At 35.6% G+C, this 23,856-nt stretch overlaps 1 protein-coding gene across 1 annotated transcript in view; it reads right to left on the reverse strand.

Moving 5' to 3' along the window:
* The window catches only part of LOC107738383 (PQ-loop repeat-containing protein 1-like), a 40,998-nt gene that overhangs the window by 15,286 nt on the left and 1,856 nt on the right, over window positions 1-23,856 (reverse strand). Inside the window, exons 2-3 of the mRNA XM_016550138.1 lie at window positions 22,268-22,509; window positions 19,899-20,032 (exon numbers count right to left, since the gene is read on the reverse strand). Coding sequence (XP_016405624.1) covers window positions 19,899-20,032; window positions 22,268-22,467 — 334 coding nt within the window. The 5' untranslated portion in view covers window positions 22,468-22,509. The remainder of the gene's footprint in view (window positions 1-19,898; window positions 20,033-22,267; window positions 22,510-23,856) is intronic.

Consider the following 23,856-nt stretch of genomic DNA (forward strand, 5'->3'; position numbering starts at 1 on the left):
ATGTTGCTACTTTTTAACGGTGAAGTTCTGGCAACCACAGCTGCCGGTATTTTACCGTAAATGTCACAGTTTTTTTTTTTACAGTGTGGGCCATGTTTTGTCCAGTCTCTTAAGAATCAGTGAGGAGACATAACAAAACAAATAAGACATAAGATAGTAAGGACAGCTTCTGCATCACATTGGTCATTTCTACATTAGTGATCATGCACCATGTAAGACATCCTGACATGATCAACGAGTACCTGTCTCTCACCCAAACTGATGGCACAAGATCCTGAAATGAGCTGACATCAGCTCCAGAGAATTGATAGCTAAATAATAGCCCTATTTGTTACAGCTCTGACTGGAATGTCATGTTCAGCGGCAGAGAGCCCCCAGACCACACGCTGTGTGGTAAAGCAAGGGGGGGTGGGTGGGGGGTGAGACATCTGGATGTGTGTTTGTGTGATTAATGCACTGTATATTATCAGAAAACTCACAGCTTGAAATTGGAGAACAGATAGGATCAGGAATTAAAAAGCCTCAGAAATCACATAAACTTTAAGTGCTAAGCTAGGTATAAAAAAAAGCGAAAGGCAACCTGACAATATGAAAGAATTGTTTCCATGAATCCATGTGATATAGGCAGGGTCCAAAATTAGCCATCAATTAAGAAAATCTTGCACTAAATATATAATTATTTGAAGTTTTTCCCTGCATATTTGTGGTAAACAGTAGATCGGTCAGATATTTTCATTAAAAGACGGTATTTTATTTGAATCACTTACATCCGCAAAGATCAGATTCTTACAATTTCACCTATATTACTGTTCAAACGTTCAAGCCAGTGTGGGTGTTTCTTTTTAAAGAAATTATTAGTTTTATTTAGTAAGGTCACATTAAATTTATCAAAAGTGACAGTAAAGACAGAAAATTATTTTACATTGTTTCAAAAAAATTCCAATTCAAATAAATGCTGAACTTTATATTCATCAAACAACACTGAACAAAGTATCAGTTTCTACTAAAATATTAATAAGTACAAGAAGAAGTAATAAGAAGTGTTTCATTAAATCAGCCTATTAGATTAATTTCTGAAGGACCATGTGACACTGGAGTAATGGCTGCTGAAAATGTAGCTTTGGCATCACAGGAACAAATTACATTTTAAAATATATTCAAATAGAAACCAGATTTAAAACTAATAATATTTCACACTGTTACAGGTCTGCAAGCTCCTTGCAGGGATCAAACCAGTAGCTTTCTGATTAGCAGCTCTGAAAATGAAGCACTATGCAAATTCAGATATCCACAAATGCAGTACCATCATTTGGTGCACAAGACAAACACTGACACTTCATTTGTAAAAAAACAGCATTAAATAAAAAGCTCTAACAATTTCATTATTCATCTGTGTGCAGAACTGCATAAAAATATACTCGGTTCATAAATACCCCACCTTCAGAAAAATTGTTAAGTATTAAAATGCACCATGTAGCTCATCCTGCACTGTAAATGAAATCTCAAATCATACGGGTTGTTCCTGAGAGATGTGCTATTACTTTTCTAAAGAAATGAACTCACAGACGATACAACAGGCAAACAAATCCAGCAGACTCACATTGAACGAGTAATCCAAACCATAATTTGGGACAAGATCATCATAGATTTTAGGGAGTGGGCTTTTTTTGACCAGCAAACACCCAGAACACCCTAGTTTATAAAATGCCATCATCCTTCATCCTGGCTGGTGTGCAAGCTATAACCCGTCATACTCAGGACGTCTTGTTCTCCAGTGGCATTCAGAATGGAACAGTCACGCTTCGAAAAGAAAGATATAGAGCACAGCCTTTTCTTCTCAGATGTCCATAGATCAAACATTTCAATTAGTAACACAGCACCTCAAAGTCGGAAGTGTGCCTTAACCTTTGAGTGTGTGTTGTGGCACTAATCTCTTGATAAAAAACCCCCCCCACATCTGCAGTTTCAACCCACATCAAGATTTCAGGCCAATAACACAGGTTTTAGCTTCCTACTTCTTCATGGGCCACTTCAATCTTAGCTAGAAAAAAAAAGGCCAGAGGAACCTTTGAAGAGAATGACAACTAATAAGGAGGCCCATCCAAATAAACCATCTCTTCCGCTTCTCTCACAAGTGGCCCTGTTCCCAAGGTCTACAGCCTGATGAGCCCCTTCTCAAGTTCTGTTCATGCCTGGATGAAGGCCAAGGGCCCTATGGCAGATGCTTGTCCAGGCTCTGTAATTTTTCTGGGCTATGCCCATTAGCTTAAACTTCAACGCCATTCAAGGCCATGTTGAAGTTTTGCAGAATCCCATGACTGTTTATTTATGCACAAATTTATTTTGCATGCATGATCATGCATATTTATTTGCAGATGCACATGTTTCTGGTATGATATGAATCCTTGATTATGTGCTGCCATAAAAAGTCAATGCAAGATGCAAGAAGACATAAGAAAATAAAAAAAACAAATCATATATTAGACATGTATTTTTACACTTGTATGTATATTTTTCACTATATATACACGTGTTCCTAATATATATATGTATGTGTGTATATGTATTTATATATGTACGTGTGTACATACTAAGGATGCATGATATGTGGGCTGTTGCCGACATTACATAATTTTCCATTTTAGCTTCATCACTTACCAGCCAATATTTAATTGTATTTTTAATGTTTGGATTTCATTTTTAATACATAAAAATAACAGCTTATCTTTATCAGCCAGAATTTTAATATTGATGCATCCAAAATCATAAATCATTGCCCCTCCCTAGAATGGACAAAATTAATTGTCACTTTGGGACATAATCATATTTAAAAAAGGATTAAAAAAAAAAAATCAATTAATAATCATGACCCAAGTCTTTCAAAGTATGAGAGTATGAAAAGTATGAGAGCTGAACCGCACCAGAAAGTAAACTTCCTGAAGTGTGAAAATGTGAACAAAAAGAAGTCATCTCTGACAAAAAAAAAATGAATTTTTAGATTCACCTTTGTTGCAATAATACTTCAGGTCTAATTTGTAAACTTTTCAGAAAAAATAAATAAATATTGAGGAAAGTTTCATTTTAAATGGAATCTCGTATTCGTGTCAATTATTAGGCATTTAGAACCATGTCATACTTATGAAAAGAGCCTGATGAGATTTTTTAATGTGCTGGGAAGGATCGTTCCTATGTCTCTGCCAATGTGTGGAGGCTATCTATGGTGGCTGCAGTAGGTTTCTGGGTTTTGAGAACACTAAAATTAAAGGCATGCTGAAGAACAGATGTCCAGAACTGCTGAATAATTCATGAAGCTCATAACATGTTCAGAAATAGCCATGTTTAGTTCACACATACACTTTAGTCTATCAATAACCCACAGAAGTCTTAACCCCGCCTCCTCATTTGAATATTCAGTACGGTTCTATTTTCTTTTTGACTGACATAATCACAACTGCTTAAACCTGATGCACTTCATGAATATTTATACAATTTGGTGATACTACTTTGCAATGATGCTTAGTATTAGTGTCACGGTTCTATTTACATTCCCTAGTAAAAAAGTTATATATTTAAAATACATTTATTTCATAGTTAAAATCTATTAACATATTTACTGACAGATAACTTGAGACTTACTGATATAAAAATGATAATTAAACTTTATTTGGCGTACTACTTGTGCACAATGCTCATTTATTAAGTCTAAAATGTGTTTTAATGTCACTTTTGATGAGGATTGTATGATCTTTGAATAATATCGGTTTTTAAATGCAAAATATTTCAAGTGTATCTGAAGTATACTTGCAACAGTTCCACTTTAGCACAATCAAATATACTAAGTATATCTTTAATTGGACTTCAGCACTACTTCTGCACAATTAATTTTTGGGAAAGTCGTGGCCTAATGGTTAGAGAGTCGGACTAAAAGTTTGGAGTATACTAAAAGTACAATTGCAGGGCATTTTATTAAGTACATAAATATGAACATGTATTTGTAGTATACAGCATAAAATAAATGTATTTCAAATACATTTCAGTATATTTATTTTTCACTAGGGTTAAGCAGTTCTTTCTCTCTTACACACACAGTTTATCCATGATAAGCAGTATGAGTCCTAATGAACCTTCTCATTCTGTGTCTTTTTGACTGACAAAACTACTCTGAGTTGATCCACTCACTGAATATTCATGCAATACTGTGACACGCACACTACTTTGCAATAGATTTCATGCATGCGTACCCATAGCATGCGCTTAATTCCTGCCAAGTGTGACCAGTCTATCTACATTAACATCCATTTGGAGCTCAATGAATATTAATTAGCAACCTTGTAAGTTAATTAGTGATGCAGTTCATCAAGAAAAAGTGTTTTTTTACATGCATGTGTCGTATTTGTGAAATGTTTTGGTGGGAATATGAGGAAACATCTGGAACAGGCACCGAGCAAGTCCCACTCCGAATGCCCTGACCCGAACGTCTCCACAACCTACAGGTAACCTTGGTGAGCTCTGATAGCCCTGATGCAACTTTACAACAATACATCATTGCAAAATAATTAGAAGGTGGTTGAGAAAACTAGTGTGATGGGCTGCCTCAAGGTTTTCCCTTAGCTGGCTAACATTTTGTGTTGGAAATAGGTAATTGATTGATATCCTACTTAAATAGAGACTTTAAATTAGATGAAAACAGATAATTAGGTAAGGGATTAGGAGGGGTAATTAAGCAGTTGACCCCAAGGAAGTGACTAGAACAGCATGTGCTGAGAAAACACTTCAGCATCTAGAGGTCGAACATCTGTGTGACAATGCCGGAGAGATGTTACTAGGGGTTTGACTGCCTGACAATACAAAGTCAAATAATTTAATTTAACCTTAGTAAGTCACGGCACTGCAGTGTGACCTTTTGTGATCCATGAAGGTCGGTGCTTTTTTCACAAATCTTTGGGCCATACAGGATGGTGACTCAGGAAGATTGACTTCTACAGACAAACATCATTAATTCTCAGAACTCAGAGACTCTTTCACCTAGATATCATACTATAGAGACTGTGTCTGTTCCCTGAACTAGCAAATAAAAAAAACTTTAATTGATGTTCAACAATTAAAAAACAGATATAATACAGATAAACAAATGATAAAGCTTGGTTTAATGAAAATTAGATCCTTTTCTACAAAAGCGCTTTTTGTAAATGATATGATCACAAATTGATGAGCTCTGTTTGACAGAAAGCTGGCTAAAACCAGATGACTACATTACTTTAAATGAGTCTACCCCCAAGATTACTGTTATAAACATGAAAGGTAAAGGGGGAGGTGTTGCTACAATTTAAAGCAATATTTCAGAGGTCTGTCTTCAAGTATAATTTGTTTGAAGTAATGGTGCTTTATATAACATTATCTAGTGTAATAAGTGTTATTGATAAATTCCTTGTGATTTTTGTACAGGCTACTGTATACAGGCCACCAGGGCACCATACAGATTTTATCAACGATTTTGCCAATCTGAGTTAGTGCTGGCTGCAGATAAATGTAGATATTGAAAATTATGCTTTGGGATCAGCATTTATAGACATTCTAAACACGTGCTGTCTAACCTACTCATTGTCATAATCATACTTTAGATTTAACACTATCACATGGAATTGATGTTAATGGTGTTGAAATTCTGCAGCAGAGCGATGATATCTCAGATCATTATCTAGTCTGATGTATACTCCATATAGCTAAAGCTGCAAATTCAACTCCTTGTTACAAATATGGTAGAACCATCACTTCTACAACAAAATACTGCTTTGTAAATAATCGTCCTGATTTGTCTCAATTCCTCAGCATATCCAATAGCTCAGAAAAATGATTGACTCTTTCTTTTCTAGCACTTTAGACACGGTCGCTCCTTTACGCTTAAAGAAGATTAAGGAAAACAGTCCGACACCGTGGTATAACGAGCACACTCGCACCCTAAAAAGAGCAGCCTGGAAAATGGAGTGCAGCAGGAAGAAAACAAAACTAGGGGTATTTCATATTGCATGGAGGGAAAGTACTTCTACATACAGAAAAGCCTTAAAAACCGCTAGATCTGCTTACTTTTCATCTCTTTTAGAAGAAAACAAACACAACCCCAGGTATTTATTCAATACAGTGACTAAATTAACAAAAAATAAATAAAGCATCAGCAGGTGCAGACATTTCCCAACAGCACAGCAGCAATGACTTTATACACTTCTTTACTTCCAAGATCGATACTATTAGAGATCAAATTATAGCCATGCAGCTGTCAGCTACAGTATTGCATCAGACAGTGCACTATAGATTACCTGAGGAGCAATTCCACTCATTCTCTGCTTTAGGACAGGAAGAATTGTATTTTATATTCAATGTCTATTTATATAAGTACTTACAGATAGATAGACAAGCAGACAGACCAGGAAAATTACAAATGGCTCGTCATGACAAAATGACTGCTGGCCTAATTGATATTCATGAGTGAATAGTGGGCTTTGTAAATACAAGTCTTGCTCAGAATACACTTGGATTAAAAGGCTGTCAGGATGTACCATGTGACTTGGCATTGAAATTCAGTATTAAACCATCTTTTTGTTTTTATAAATATTGTAAACAAGCATAACTTAATGTCCAATATGTAATGCCAACAATTTAACATTGAAAATTGATTATACCACATTAAAAGTACAAACCAACTAAATGGAACTTTAGTTCTACAGTGTTTTTAGATGAATGGTTATCAACAATAATTTTTAGTATACAATAAATTCCTTGTTAGGTACACCAGATTTTTTAGCTATTAGGTGAATCTTTGTTGATTGTAAACTAGACGTATGGAAGAAGGCCTCACTGCCTCATCAGAGACCACATACACTAGGGATTATCGGTAATTTAAAGCAGTTTATCTTCCTCTCAGCTGCCTTGTTGATGGTGTGTACTGGTCGATAATTAAAGCCATTATTGAACAGATGCCTAATTTTTTTTTTTAGTCCTTCTCTGCTTATCACACTTCTTCTCCGTACAGCTGCTTTGCTACTGATGGACATCCAGATCACCTTCACACCGGTGTGTGTGTGTGTGTGCGTGCGTGTGTCAGGATTATCCTACAAAATCTTAATCTTTCTCTGTGATAAATCTAAGTGGCCATAAAATGAAAGGGGAAAAAGAGAGATTAGGTGTTTAAGGGTAAAAGCATTTTCTCAGACTGTGGCCTGCATGACTATTAGGGCTGCACGATTAATCGAAATTAAATCGCATCGATAAATCGCGATTAGGCAGAAGCTGCGATTGTCATGCGTATCTTTCAGTGAAGCACGGTTCTGTGATCAGCAGTAAATCTCCATCCGAAGACCAGAGGGCGCTCTCGCGCTGAAACTCAAAATACGCCTCACAGAAGGAACCCAGGAAATCCCTATAGCGGTTGCTGAATAAACAGAAGATTTAAACAGAAGATTTAACTGCTTTTATAAATTCAACGTGACTAATAAACACACGACTATGACAATATATAGTTTATCTGAGTTCGTCTTATTATAATTTTTATTATAATAAAGTATATAATAATGCAATGCTAATCGACATAGCCTTTATCACTGCTTAGAATACTATGAAATATGTTGCGTGCCTTATTCTGTGTAAGAAGCAACATCATCTCACAGAAGGATTTATTTCAAACACTCGACTGACATTATGAAGTGAGTTTGGAGTAAAAACATGTTATTAAATGTGGTATTTTCACGTGCTTTCAGGTGGAGCAGCATTTACTACACAGAGCCGTAGTTCACTGACAAGCTACGCAAACAGCTTTCATAATCGCAGAATGATTTCTTCGATTTCATAATCGCGCGATTAAATCGTCTGCGATTATGAACGCGAATTTGCGTAGCTTGTCAGCGAACTACGGCTCTGTATAGTAAACGCTGCTCCATCTGAAAGCACGTGCTGGAGATCTACTACTAATCACAAGATGCGCATGACAATCGCATTCGATTAATCGTGCAGCCCTAATGACTATATTCTGTTTGAGTTCACCAGTCATGCTCAACCGTTCTCTAACCTCAGGCAATGACATCGAGATCACTTTGCCAAGGCAATTCTTCATGTCCACCTGTGCATTCCTCGTCAGCCATCAGCACAAGACCATGAGAACCAGACGAGTCCTCTGCTCAATCTGACGTGTGTTGCAGCCTGGAGACCAGAGGAGAACTGGCCTTCCCGACTGAGCCTGTTTTCTCCCAAGGTTTTTTTCTCAATTTCTGTCACCGATGGAGTTTTCGTTTACCACCGTCACCTTTGGCTTGCTTAGTTGGGGACACAATTTCAGGAAACAATGTTGACTTGACTGCACAGACACTAATAGAAGAGAACTGAACTAAGCTGGAGGATGACATCACTGAATCAACAATGAACTGACTTTCAGTTTTTTTATTGTCCTCTTGCATTATCAGCACACATTTTTACTAATCCTGTTTTTAACACTGTAAAGCTGCTTTGACACAATCTGTATTGTATAAAGCGCTATATAAATAAAGGTGACTTGACATGACATGTGAATGCCACTTAAGATATGTGTCTGAACAGGTTAGCTGAACTTGAACCTAGTCTATTCAGGGATACTGTAAGATGAATTAGTGAACTAGTCTAATATGTAGTTTTGCTCTAATTAGTAGGGTACATAGAACTCAACCAGTCAACCAATAACGGGGCCACAGTTCACTGCAAGGGAGGTGTGAGATCATTGAAAAGCAATTAAGTAACTCTAAACTCAAGCGTCCACACTACCACATCAATGTCAAGTGATGGACACTCTACTATATGATGAAATCTTACCCTCACTGCTTTCCTCTCGGCCTGTCAGTGATTACCCGGGCAAAAACACACCGGACAGCCTGTATTTCATCAGGGATTCTGGAGTTACGAGGCAGCATTAGGCATGCAGGAGAAGGAGAGAAAGGCTAGATGAGAGAGAGAGAGAGAGAGAGACGCTGCAGGAGGGATTCCCCAAACAACGAGACAGAGCCAACGCAAAATTTACCTGCTATGACAATGCAGCCATTTGTGCCACACCATGACTGCATATAGACTGCAGAGATCCAGGATGTGCTGCACAATAATTCACAGTGAAAGGGAAGGGTGTGAGACTCATGTTAATGAGAAAGGGGAAAAAAGTGCCATCAGGACAAAAACGGACAAAGTACAAATGGAGAGTGGGTGTGAAGAGAGATTAGAAACTCATTTCAAAGTCAGAACAGAACAATTCATCAACAACTAAAGCAGGATGTGGGATTATAATGTTGCAAGGTGAATCTGTCATTTAATCAATGTGTGGTTCTTCAAATATACTTTGTCTTTGTCTTCAAAGGAGTTGATTTTAATTAAATTAACATCTTTTTCTTTCTGTTATATGAAGGTCACATTAAAACTGTCTTGGAAACTTTTTAATATGACATTCAACATTTATTTTGATAATTGATTCTTTATGCTTCCATCATTAAATACAGCAAGATGAAATCATGTAATTAATTCCTATACATTGTCATCAAAATAAATAAATAAAAAACAGTGTTATTTTAGCATCACTGAGATAATATTTTATATATACTATACTATATTTTAATATAGTTTTACTATTAAAATTTTTCTTTTCATCAGTTTTCATTTCTACATTTTCCGCTTTCATTTCAATTAGGTAAAGTTTCAGTAATTTTGTTGTGTTTTAATTTATATTATTTTTTATTTCAGTTTTAGTTTTAAGAAACGATAATTTCTTAATAAATAATAAATAAATGAATCATTTTCTTATTTAGTAATAATAAATGTTGCCTTGGCAACTAGCTGAAATACAAAAGTTTTTTGTATTTTATATCAATTAATGTTTATTAAAAATTGGTTTTAATTTTAGTTTTTAGTTAACTATAATCACCCTGCGATAGGCTTAATATCAAGATTTAGTTAGTGAAAATTATGTATAATCAATTTTGACACAAATTGTTGTTCCTCAGTTGTGGCATCATTTTCACCACGACCAGCAATTCTGCTCCTAGTAAATTTTTCTAAGAAATGTGTGGACTTGTTTATCATGGAGACAATGTCAGTAAAGAGCATGCCATATGAGACAAGTGCAAAGAAAACTGAGAAAAATCAAGGAAAATATACTTTTGAACAGCATATTCTCTGTAAACTGACCAAATTATGAAAAAGTGTGAAAATATATAATTTTGTATATTTAGGATACAAAAGCGATATGAAAGTAGCACTGGCATGTTGCCAGGGACAACAGCGATATACATCTTAGCAGTCATTAGTCAAAAAATATCTGACCGCTCAATGCCACGGTTCAAATATTCAAGAGAGCGGTGTAATAAAAAGCAGGATGTATAGCCTCAGGACTTGAATGAATTATTTAGTTTGAGTGTCTCTTATACGTGTCTCTCTGAATGAATTTACAGTGTGGTGCAGTGCACTACACTCACTGTCAGCTATTCGCCCCACTAGACAGGACATGGAGAGGACAGAACTATAGAGCCATGCGAAACACACGCAGACACATAACCATGTACATGCACACACCTGCACTTTTAACACATCATCCCATTACGGGCTGTGAATCTTTTTAGCAAATGCCTTTCAGCAAATCCCCTCTTGCTTTCTGTCTGTCATTCATATTTAATGTTGATGCTTTACTGTCATCTTCATTTCACCGTCTCACCACAAGGTCAAGAGGGTTAAAGGGCATTATGTACATTTTAACTTGATGCTCATGCCTCAGTGTATATCGGAGGACTTGGATGGCATCTTCATAGATGCCACAATGATGTAGAAAGCATTTTTCTTCAACTATGGGCACTTTTAAAATTAAAATTCACTTTTCACACTCTCACTAGTTTATTTCTACAAACAATGTTCAACAATAAATATACACTGAAAAAATGTACACCTACTTCAACTTAAAATGATAAGTTGCTGTCATCAATTTTTTAAGTATAAGGCTGTACAAGTTCAACTTAAATTATAATTAACTGACTTAAAAATGTGAAATTCGTATTAACTTATAAGATTTATATACAAATACATATTTCTAGAATTGATTTATTTATTTTCATGAAAGTCATGAAAATTCCTACCACAGTGTCACTTCTTCCACCATACATTAAATTATGTTTTTTGTTCAATAGAATTCTGTGGTGGAAATGACTTTAAAATATTTTGGAATAATATGGAATTAAATGGTCAGCATTTTTTCCTTGCTAAGGCTAATTTCATAGCTAACATTTTATGTACCCTTAATACTCAGTTAAATCATATTTGTACACTTTTTGCATAATTTCATAAAATTACAGCTTGACCAGACGTGTATTTTATTCATTCATTATATTTACCTTGATTTCTCTTTATTTTCTGCAGATATCATGCATTTTTGTTTATTTTACTCTTTGCTTAGATTATCATACTTTGAACTTTATACTTAAATGTAAAAATTCATGTGTTTATGTATTTTCCCAGAATCAGGATTGAAAATTCAACAGTCAACTATCAACTGTCTAATGAACAAAAATCAAACAACAATGTCATAATTTGAATAAAAATCAACCTCTGAGACATAAAATTCCCTTAAATAAAATAAAAGCAGCAGCATATATGTGGTTGATCTAGAACAGATTTCTTCCATGTGAAATGGCTATGACTATAGTCAAAACAAGAAGCTGATCTGTAACACCGGGATTGATTCATTATATTTACCTTGATTTCTCTTTATTTTCTGCAGACATCATGCATTTTTGTTTATTTTACTCTTTGCTTAGATTATCATACTTTGAACTTTATACTTAAATGTAAAAATTCATGTTTTTATGTATTTTCCCAGAATCAGGATTGAAAATTCAACAGTCAACTATCAACTGTCTAATGAACAAAAATCAAACAACAATGTGATAATTTGAATAAAAATCAACCTCTGAGACATAAAATTCCCTTAAATAAAATAAAAGCAGCAGCATATATGTGGTTGATCTAGAACAGATTTCTTCCATGTGAAATGGCTATGACTATAGTCAAAACAAGAAGCTGATCTGTAACACCGGGAGATGCAGAAACAGCTTTCCACAAAAGCTTTCACAATCAAAAACATAATTAAAACTTTTTAGTAGACAAACCAAAGTTGTCCGCTCCTCAAGTAGCTCAGTGTAGCACAGAGCAGTGGGCACCTTTTATCTTCTACCTAATGAAATGGGTGGAATCTGTCTGCATGCGTTTGATGGATGATACAGATCCGGTTTTAATGGGCCTTGAGAGAGAGAAAGCAAAGAAAATGAGAAAGAGAAAGCGAGTGAGGAAATGAGAGAAACAGACAAGCCGAGAGAGAGAGAGACAAAGATAAAGAACAAGAATCCGAGGCAGAATGAGAAAGTGCAACCAAAGGAATGAGTCTGAGGTCACTGGAGAAAGCAAAAGGAAGAAGTGAAGAATAGTGGGGATCCATTACAAGAAATATGCAGCTGCGCTAACTGTAAGGCAGAACCCAACTCAGGGGTCCGAGTGGGCATCGGAGAGCTGTATCTGATGCCGGTCATTTTTAATGAGGCAGCAAGGGAACTGAAGTCCAGAAAGCACAGCTAACTCTGGAGTATCTAAACCGCATTATACTAAATTAAGATGAGGATTCTGAAAATTTTATTTATTTTTTAATACAGAAAAGGAACGTAAAAACACTACAGGAAAAAACAGCTAATTGGTTAAAGGGGTCATATGATGCGATTTCAATTTTTCCTTTCTCTTTGGAGTGTTACAAGCTCTTGGTGCATAAAGAAGATCTGTAAAGTTATTATGTCCCCACTGGATGCAACAAATGCCTCATTTGTAATGGGTTGTAATGTTTTTGTCTTGTCGCTCCAGCCGGGACACGGCATCAACAGTATGGTGAGGGGCGTAAAATTCCCGTCACACGCTTGAGGTATTCGGCCAATCACAATGCACTGGATAGCTGGCCAATCACAGCACACCTCGCTTTTTCAGACCGATGAGCTTTGTAAAAATCGACGCGTTTCAGAAAGGCGGGGCATAGAGGAGAAACAATAATGTACAGTATGTGGAAAATAATGTGTTTTTTTACTTTAAACCGCATAAACACTTCACTTCATTTCATTACACCAAATACACAAAATAATGTTCTTTTTAGCAGCATCATATGACCCCTTTAACTTAAAAGTTATAAGGATAAAAATTGTAAATGGGTTAACATTACACTAAATGTAATTTTACTGTAAAATACTGTCAAATGTATGGTTTTCACAAGTAAAAAGAATAAACTACCAAAAATATATATATACTTTATACAACATTTACATTGAAAAACAAGGACATTGCCTGAAGTGTGACATCAATTCATTTTTTCCCTCATCTTTGCTATACAGTTTTGTGTTACATTTTATGTTATTTAGTTCATGTATTTTGCATTATTTTAATGTCATTCATGTTACCCTAATGGTGTCTTTGTGTGTAGTATGAACATGCATTTTTACATTTTTAATAGATTTATGTTTTACTCAGTTTTTTTCCCCTTCCCACAAACATTCAAGTTTTGACCTTTTGTCAAAGAAACACTGGTTATTGAAGCTCTGGATGTTTGAACATGTTTTGATGTGTTCTGTCCATTTATTAACTTGTAAGTGAAACAGTTGATTAAGTCCTTTAAAAATGTGTTTTTATTTATTTGGTTGAACCTGCTATTCAGGAAAATGAACTACCTTAAATTTAAATGAACTTGAATTTTGAAGATGAAAATACTTAATATTCTAAGTATATACAACTTAATTGAGTCAAAGCAAAAAGATAACTAAATAAATTATGAGAGTGGATGGGGGGAAAATAGTATATATACACAAGGATTGGCCATGAATTACGGACAGGCAATGAACAATGAACTCCGATTCATCTTGTAGCTTTCTACTGTGTCACCTCTATTAATATGGTGGTTATCAGTACATTAAGATAAAAAAGCAAATTTAGAAAATTATTGAAATACGTTTTTGAATATATATAGGCACCAATATGCAATTAATACCAGAAACATTATCACAGGAGTTTTTTTTTTACAGTGAATTTCTGGCAACCACAGCTGCCAGTTTTTTTTTTTTTTTACCGTAAATTTAACAGGATTTTTTTTTACAGTGTGGAGTCTTAGTGAATTCTCATTAATAATAGAAATGAGGCAGGCAACATGTGGAATTGAGGCCCCAGGGGGCAAGCAGTGGCTAACCAGCACTCTCATCTATCATCCATCTGGACTGTCACCAGAGCTGTCACATCTACATTGAGAAAAGAGGGAGAATTTAGGAGTCATTGCATTGTCTATTATAAAGATACTTTCATGTGGCATACTGCGTCATGTTTGTCTATAATGGTATCTGTAACTGTAAAATGTGAACTAATTGTAGTTGTGAGCTAATGAGAAGTCAAATGAATCATGCAATGTGAATTCAAGTTTTGAACGGTATTATACATCACACGTAAACTAAAATATGGGATCAGACTTTTATTATGAATCTTGCATCAGAAATAACAAAGGCAGCAGTCCCTAAAAGCATTAATGAGTGGAAAAAGTCACTACAAAGAGAAAGCTAGAGCGGTGAATCTCATTAAAACATGTCCAGGGTCACATTTCACCCCAAAATCAAAAGAAAAAAATATTTTGAATAAAGAAAATGAGGTCTATCAATATTTTTTTTCCATTGCAACATTATTTTAATGACGTTTAAGCACAGGTTTTATGAGATTCACCCAGCTAGAGAAAAAAGTAGCGAATGATAGAGAAGGAGCCAAAGGTATTATGGAGATCAGGTTTGGGAAAGAGCAGCAAAAGGGCAGCAGGAAAATGAAAGTGCGTAGAAGGAGAAAGAGATTTAGACCCACTGAAGAGCTCTCCAAAAGGCATCGATAAAAAGAGCTTAGAGACATTGACCCTGCGGTGCTGTTTCAAGCTCTATAAGACTGTCTCCTTACTGAGTTTTCACCTTGTTATGTGCCATTTGTCTGCTCTGTCAGAGCCCAGTAAGGATGGAGTGATTGAGGGATGGGGAAGGGACCCGCCTGTCAGAATCCACTGCTGATTCAGTGAGAGAGAAGCCCCTGCTGAGACCAGACTCCAGAACTGAGGGTCAAAGATGAACTCATCAATTTATAAAAGCACCTCACAAATAACCAGCAGACACAGCCATGGCCGGACACTAAAGAGCTTTTCTGCGCTAATGGATGAGCTGTATGAACTCCTGACTCAAAGCAAAGCGAGACAGATATGTGCAGAGCGAATAGGGAAAATGGCTAATTTAAAAATGTGAGTGGTGCAATGCATATAAAAGTGCAAGGATGTGGTTTCCAATGCGTTGCTATGGGGTTTCTGGTTGCTAGGGCAGTAAACATTCAATTATCATACTCAAATCTGTTTAGTCCCTCATATATATATATATATATATATATATATATATATATATATAACACTATAACATATAACAATTAAATTAAAAATGTCTAAAATAATTCATTTTAATTTAATGTAATATATTACATTTAATTTGTAGATGTAATGTATTTTTATAATTAATTTTCATATTTATTAATATATAATTAAACTTCTAAAAATAGTAATTCATTTTTATTCAAATGTGCGTGTTGATTAAAAATAATAAATTTATTATTATTCTACTTAATACTTTTTGTGTAATCTGTACATTCAAACTCGAGAATCAAAAAAAAAAAAAAGCATTTGCATCTTATTGTGTTCCAGGGGAAAATCCTAAGTCTGATTGCTTTTAAAAGTAATAGCACAACTGCAATCCTATTTGAAATATCTTTTAAATCTGTATTTGGACTTGTTACATGCCAAATAGTGATGCCTGACTTAGCAAGAAAATGGAAATGTGAGCAGATTAATTCCTGCTATATGATATTATCCATATTTCACATATTCTGACATTTACACAACATTTACACAGGAGCCTATATAAAAACATCAAAACATGTTCAGTGGGAGGGAAAGACAAGGCAGGGGTTCTTCCAAGGATCTATGATATATTCCATGTAGTCTTAATAATTCATGGCCTGTAAGCGTCTTTACAGCAGAAGTGTTAAGCCTTACAATTATGTCAAATATTCACAACACAGCGGGAGTTCCAGGTGGACTTTTCACATATAAATGAATCCGTTCACACTGCTGTAAAGCTGAAGTGTGCACTCATGAACACACAAGAAAATGTAACAAATACATAATGGATACAACTGAACTGTTGTATTATGCAACTGCATCTTCGGCAAAACAGTGTCACCTGGATGCACATACTTATTAAATTACAATTTGACTTAATTGGACACGCACCAGGGTGTTAACGAAATGAGTATCAGAGCTGAGACGCCACACTTATTTGTTTCTCACACAAGTTTGTTTCTCAACTAAGTTCATATATATCCCATAAAAATAAATAATAAAGTAAAATTATTAATATCACTACTAAATACTTTTTGGGGCCCTGTACATTCAAACTCAAGTCATGATCCACATGTCTCCACAAGAGGGCTCTGCTGTTCTAGTTTTTAATGTCTCATTACTTTAATTTAATAAAATGGTCCTTCAAATGTCAGGGATCCACTTTAACCTTGATTAAAACATCAGTAAATAAATAATATTTTAATAATCAATAACCCAAGACATGCCTGCGGCCTAAATATTTACAGTTCAAAAGCTTGGGTCAGTAAAATGTTTTTTTAATTAATACTTTGATCAAGAAAGAATTCATTAAATTGACTAAAAGTGACATTAAAGACATTTATCATTTGAAATATAATGTCAAATAAATGCTGTCCTTTTGAACATTCTATTCATAAAAGATTCCAGAATAATGGTTTCAACTAAAATATTAAGCAGTACAACTGTGTCTTAAGCACCAAATCAGCATATTAAAATGATTTCTAAATGATCATGTGACACTGAAGACTGTAAAATATAGGTTTGCCATCACAGAAATAAATAACATTTAAAAAAATATATCTAAATAGAAATTTAGTAGAACATTCATTTTAAATGGTAATCTATATTTCACAATGTTACTGTTTTACTGCACACTACATAAATTCAGTCTGGAAAACATAAAAGACTTCTTTCAAAAACAATAAAAAACCGACCACAAACTTTTGAATGTGTAGTGTAAGTGTATAGTGTAAGATCTTAGCTGCAGGGTGAATGTAGTTTTGTCATAATGACAGTAATAAAACTGCTAATTATTGTGAAGCAGCGACACAGTTTTGCTAAAATATGTGTAGATATACTCTGAAAAGGCCACAAGAAGGAAAAGTAGACAATGAAATCGAACTGACACAAACTCCAGGGCAAAGCACACTGGCATTTAAAGCACACTCTAAAACAACAGATGAAACAGATATGGGACATTGGCTTCCTTGATTCAGTCTTCTAAAGGTCACACTGTAACACCTCTCTTAACATCTACAAATTCATGTCAAGACAACAGCAGGAGTCTAATGAACAGCCTGAGGGCAATCAGTGTGAGTCAATGCAAAATCATTCATAGCTCGCAGCGGTAAACAGACTCAAGCTTTACATGTGACGTGACCTTACATATTCCCTGTCACTGACAACAGAAATGTGTGAGGGTACATCATACAGCACAAATACATAAGCATATAGGTTAATTGGTCACTTTGAGCATTCAGCTTCAAAAATGTACGTGTGTGTTTTAAAGATCTGTTCTTGTAACCTGACAGCTTGCGTGTGTGTGTGTGTATAGGTGTGAAGGTATGCAGGGACAGGTGGGCAGTAGGTCGCACATAGCCAACGGGATAGTCAGTGATTAAAGAGGGTCTCGCATGACGTCTAACTTTCAGTGCGAGGACCCGATGTCCGTGCTATTCTGGGTCCAACACACACCCTTCCCTTCTGTCCCAGCTGTAACCGGACACCTTAACTGCCATTCAGACAAACCCGCTGACGCACACTGTTCTTCAATGAAACCGGATGTTCAGCACTGAAACTGCAGTTAGCAGGCACACTAGGGGGAGCTGATACAAGAAAAAAAGTCTTATTAAAATAATAATAAATCAAATTTGAAAATTGTGTTAAAATCAAAATGTTAGTGTGCAATCGGAAAACACTCTTTACAGAAGTTAACTGTTATAGCGAATCCTTTTCTCCACCTTATAAGAGTTAAGTAAAAAAAATAAAAAAAAGATTAAATAATAATAATAAATAAATAAACAAATACTTGCATAAGTTTAGGCATTTCTAATGTGACTTATACATAGGTAACAAGGTATGATTTCGGCCCTCAAAAACATCACTGCATAGTTTATTATTTACTATTTGTATCTATTTGATTTCATTTAATCATATTTTTAAAATGCAATTATTCAAATTGTTTAGAATCAGCATAAATCTGCTCACTGTGAAAAACTTATTCAATTAAAAAGTATGAACCGTTAAAATATGACTAGCTGTAGAACAACCAATATTTAATTGGTTAAAATTGATAAGAAACCAATTGCACTTATTGATGATAAATATATAAACCTGGTTAATGTGTATTTGGGGAAAACAACATTTAGTTTATTAAATCTTTGTTTCTTACCCATTTCATTTATGTATGACAGACAAATATGCATTACATTATGTTTATTATTAGTTTATGTTAAAACTGTATAATCCAAATGAAGGAAAATTGTTATATGCAATTCAAATACATAAATCTTAAATTTAGGCCTAAATATTATTTTGAGAGGTGATATTAGGGATGCCAAAACATTACAATTATTCTTTGGAATCAATGACAATTAAATTATACCATACGAAAACTGCAAATAACAAATTACTTTATGATAAATACACCATCATAAATTTGCCATTAAAAAAGTATTTCTATGAGTTTCACCAAAACTTTTTAAGAAAGTTTCACCATGACTTCTCCCACAAACGTCAAAGCTCAAGCTCAGGTGTCTCATTAAAGAGAGAGGAAGCCCCCCCCCCGTTCCACTGTTAGCATTGACTTATATAGTTCACAAGTTAATCACGGACTCACTCCAAAAACTCAGTCAGCTGACTGTCCGCATTAATATGTCAATTTCTTTAAATCTAACAATGTGCGCTGACCAGCATTAACAGACTTTGTACACTGTAACCTTATAACAAAGTGAAAGAGCGAGCTACAGCCTCCAGCTTAATCAGTCAACATGACCGGTAAATTAGGGCTCTGTCTGATTTCACATTCAATTTTCAAATTATTACAACATAGCAAAATGTTATCATCCAAGCTCCCTCCCAGACAGTGATATCATAAAAAAAGACAACTTGAGATTGAGCTTCCCCTTGCAAACCCAGAAAAAGCCAATCAACTGGAGTCTAACTTTATCATCAATCAATTCTGTGCAAGAGCAAAAAGGAAATTACACACTGTTTGCACCCTGGTTCATGTGATGCCAATATTCTCAGACACTTAACATCTTCATTATAAATGAATGTGGAACTAGACTGGCGCTCCGGGCAATGATTTACATTTATGCTGTTTTAATCCCATCTACATGACAGTAGAGGAGGAGGTGATATCTGCTTAGTAATGTTCTCGCATGCTGAAGTTTATATACCACTCACGTGACCTCAGGCGTTAATATAACACTTGCATACTGAAAACTGGCACTTTACAAAGTTCCTCTTTCAACCCAGAGATTATCGCTACCTTTCAATGATTTATCTCTTAATATGATCCCCCAAAATATTGGACACTTTAACCACACTTAAAAATGTATGAGACAAAATATTGAACCAATATTTACATAGCAAAAGCACAGGTTTCAAGCAAAATGTTTCAGACTATTACTGGATACAGAGTGTTTAATGTGATTACCTGTGATGTGGTGCTGTTTAGTACTGACACGGTTGCTGCTCTGGATGGAACAGCACAAATGTAGCATAGCCAGCATGGTGAAAATCATCACCACACTCTGCAGGAGCAAAGGCAGCTCAAACTGCTTGCCTATCCTGCAAAACAAAGCAATTAATTTAAAGGTGAAGTGTGTAAAAGCTATGCCATTTTCAAACAGGTTTCCCAAATGGAGAGCCCTGCCCCAAACGCACGCCATTTGTTGAGCCATTGTTGCTATGTTAGGCTGGTTCAGATAAGTTCATTTGGAAGGCCACAGAGTTGAAAATCTTTACACTTTTGAGGGAAAACAACCTATGAATGGCTTACTTAAAGTTCCCTTTCAAGGGAACTTCGAACTGCGTCCTCTAGGGGTCGCTATGGGAAACGCCTTGTCGTGACCCGTGTCTGAAGCATACATTGAAAAAACACCAACAACACGTTGGCCGGCGACAGCCCATGATTTCACTACCGGTGCGACTATAGTATAAATAGGCGCCGGGAGAACATGTCATTCTCTTCTTCGTCTTCACTGACCGTTTTTTTTGAAGCGTGCATTTCCGTGGTAAGAGCGATCTATATTCCTATCGTTATGGCGAGCACTAGCAAAGCGTTTAGAGGGTGTGTGCATCCGCGTCGTCGTTATTTGACACCTGATGACACACACGATCTCTGCGTTGTTTGTTTGGGCAAAGAGCACGCACGTTATGTCCTTGAGGTGGCAATCGGCGTTCATCACGAGTGTATTTTAATGAAAAGCTCCGCTCTCTGTTTGAAGCGTGCATTTCCGTGGTAAGAGCGATCTATATTCCTATCGTTATGGCAAGCACTAGCAAAGCGTTTAGAGGGTGTGTGCATCCGCGTCGTCGTTATTTGACACCTGATGACACACACGATCTCTGCGTTGTTTGTTTGGGCAAAGAGCACGCACGTTATGTCCTTGAGGTGGCAATCGGCGTTCATCACGAGTGTATTTTAATGAAAAGCTCCGCTCTCATTTGTCTCTCTTTTCGAGGAAAGGGGGGCAGCCATCTGCTCCCCGCGGCTCAGGACCCACCGCTGCTGAGGAACGGAGGAGGATGGGCTCGTGGGGATCGCAGGTGGATCTGGCTGATGAGTTTAAAAAGGGATTTTCCCTCTCGCGCTCGTCGGCTGTGGACGAGAGTAAGCTGCTGGAGGATGATGTTATTTCTTTAACATCGTTTGATCCGGGGGCCGGTGCTCTGCTGGGTTCGGCCCAGTAAGAGCAGGAGATGTCTGAGGACGGCGAAGAAGCTGAGGCTGAGCCTTCCCAATCCTCCTGCTCTGCGTATGGTGAGTTTTGAGCGTTATCTGTTTTTTCAATGTATGCTTCAGACACGGGTCACGACGAGGCGTTCCCCATAGCGATCCCTAGAGGACGCAGTGTCTCGTTCCCTACTCAGGGAACGTTGGTTACATAAGTAACCCGAGACGTTTTTTTTATACATTAAAGGAATAGTTCACCAAAAAAATTAAAATGTGGAGAAAACAACAGTAACGTGGCTTAAGCTTTTATTACTTGTGGATTATTGTGATGTTTTATCAGTTGTTTGAACTCTCATTCTGACGGCACCCATTCACTGTAGAGGATCCATTGGTGAGCAAGTGATGTAATACTAAATTTCTCCAAATCTGTTACAATGAAGAAACAAACTCATCAACATCTTGGATAGCCTGAGGGTGAGTAAATATTCAGCAAGTGTTATTTTTTTGCAGTGAACTATTCCTTTAAAGTCATGATGTAACTGAAATAGAGACAGATCATTTCTTCCGCATTGTGATGCATATGCAAGTGAAACGGACTGTCAAAAAGAAAACAAATGTAGGGTAGGGTTTGATTCTATCCACCGGTCATTGATTGGATAGAGGCAGATCTGAATGCAAATTTTCAGTCAAATGTAAAAAGGGGCGGGGTTTAAGCAGACTAAATAATTTTAGAAGTCCGGCATATATCATACGTCGTTTACTGGAAGACTGAGTCATGGTATTGACTAAAAATGACAAGGTCAAAAAAAACAAAACAAACATTTTAAAATAGTTTACAATAAGATCAGTAAGATGCATTTAGTGGATGGGTGGATTTTAATTTTACATCTTAATTTAATTTTTTTTAATTTTATATATATAATATAACCTTATACATAAAAACTGCATAATAAAAAATTATATTGGGAAGAAGAAATGCTATTTAAAAAAAAAAAAATTGGACCCAAATAAATAAATGCATACAGACATATACTAAAATTCAGCCTTTATTAATTAGATTTGTTCTTGTTTATTTCACTTTGATTTCCACATTGGCCATCAATCAATATTAACTCTCCTCCACTCACCAGAAGAAAATGCGAAGTATATTAGCAACGAGCAGCACCAGACAGACTCTTGTTGAGAATCCCTCAGCGTTATTGGTCCTCTGGATGTCCTGGTACTGGGGGACGTAGGGCACCGCACCTCCAAACACCATCACGCCAGAAGCCAGCCCGGAGAGCAGAGTCCATGAGCTCTCCATGTTCTCCTCTGACCCCTGCTCCATCGCTTAGTCTTTCACAAATCACTGTCTTTATACTCCCATACCCTGCAAGAAGAGGTTAGGAAACTTTTATATTTGATCACAAATATAGAAAGTGCAATGCAGTGTAGTCAAGATTAAATTAGCAGTCTGCTAGCTAAAACTAATAAAATAGGCATATATTGCTGCAACAAACCCTTACAGCACCAATAAAAGCAACAGTGCCACCTTCAGTAACCTTAAAGCTCCCACAGGAACAATAATACTTACAATATAAACACACTGTAAATGATTCATGTGGGCCTTTCTGGACATGAAATACAATGAGGGGCAATTGTCAGAGTAGTCAGGAACAGTAATAGTCATCTACATGCAGCCACCCATTCTGACAGTATCTCAGCTAAACAGGACGTTTGTGCTCAAGGAGGACTGTGCACCAAAAGATAAGGCTCCTTTTTGTTTCTGACCAAACAAACGTCACATCAAAAGAACAGGCTGAGTTGCACGTTCTAGAATACACTGCGGAAAAGTTTCGAAACTGTTTTGAGCTTACTTTGCAGCATCAGTTCCCCAATTCAGCACAAGTCTTTGAACAGACATGTTTCCTGAGGGTGTGAATATTCTTTAAAGGATGTAAGAAAAGGTTTGTGATGCAAGAAAGTGTAATCTATGCTAACATTACATTTAATTTTTTTCTGATTCATTCATTTTTCTACTTGACCAGCAGCTTTACTGGCCCAAACACACATAAAAAAAAAATTTATATATATATATATATATAAATTTAAATTGTAATTTTATATTGTGCATATTTTAAAATATATATAATTATAATTTAAGTAAAATAAATATAAGAGCTTTTGAAATAAATCCTTTTAAATATTTTAAAAACACTTAAATATTTATTATATTTTTTCACACGTATAATTTATTTTTCATCAAATGTTACATTTTCTTTACAAAACCAAAACAACAATATCTGGAAATTAAACGATTATTATAATTAATTTGAAACACCAAGATAGCTATAAATCCATAAACAATACTGCATTTTAATAAAAAAATTATGAGGTCCTATATTTGTACATTTCAGTGTCTTACTTTCTTGTGTATATATTTATATATTCATGTATTTTCCTCATGTGTTCATAAAAAAAATCAAACAAAAAATGAGAAAAAAATAAACATTTAATATATTTTTATTTAAAAAAACATACAGTATAACCATTTACATAAAACTATAAAAGAAATGCTATTCTGCGAACAAAAGGGGGCAATAAATGAAAAATGGTGGCATAAATGTCAAAACTTTAGAGAGTGCTTTGTCATTTTAACCAATTCTTACAGATGTTGTCACTTTCAACACATCTTTATCTTTTTTAGCCAGTGTGAAGTCTCTAGCTAGCTAGTGTT

The sequence above is a fragment of the Sinocyclocheilus rhinocerous genome, unplaced genomic scaffold (assembly GCF_001515625.1).
Source record: "Sinocyclocheilus rhinocerous isolate Xijiao unplaced genomic scaffold, SAMN03320098_v1.1 scaffold975, whole genome shotgun sequence".
Classification (NCBI taxonomy): Eukaryota; Metazoa; Chordata; class Actinopteri; order Cypriniformes; family Cyprinidae; genus Sinocyclocheilus; species Sinocyclocheilus rhinocerous.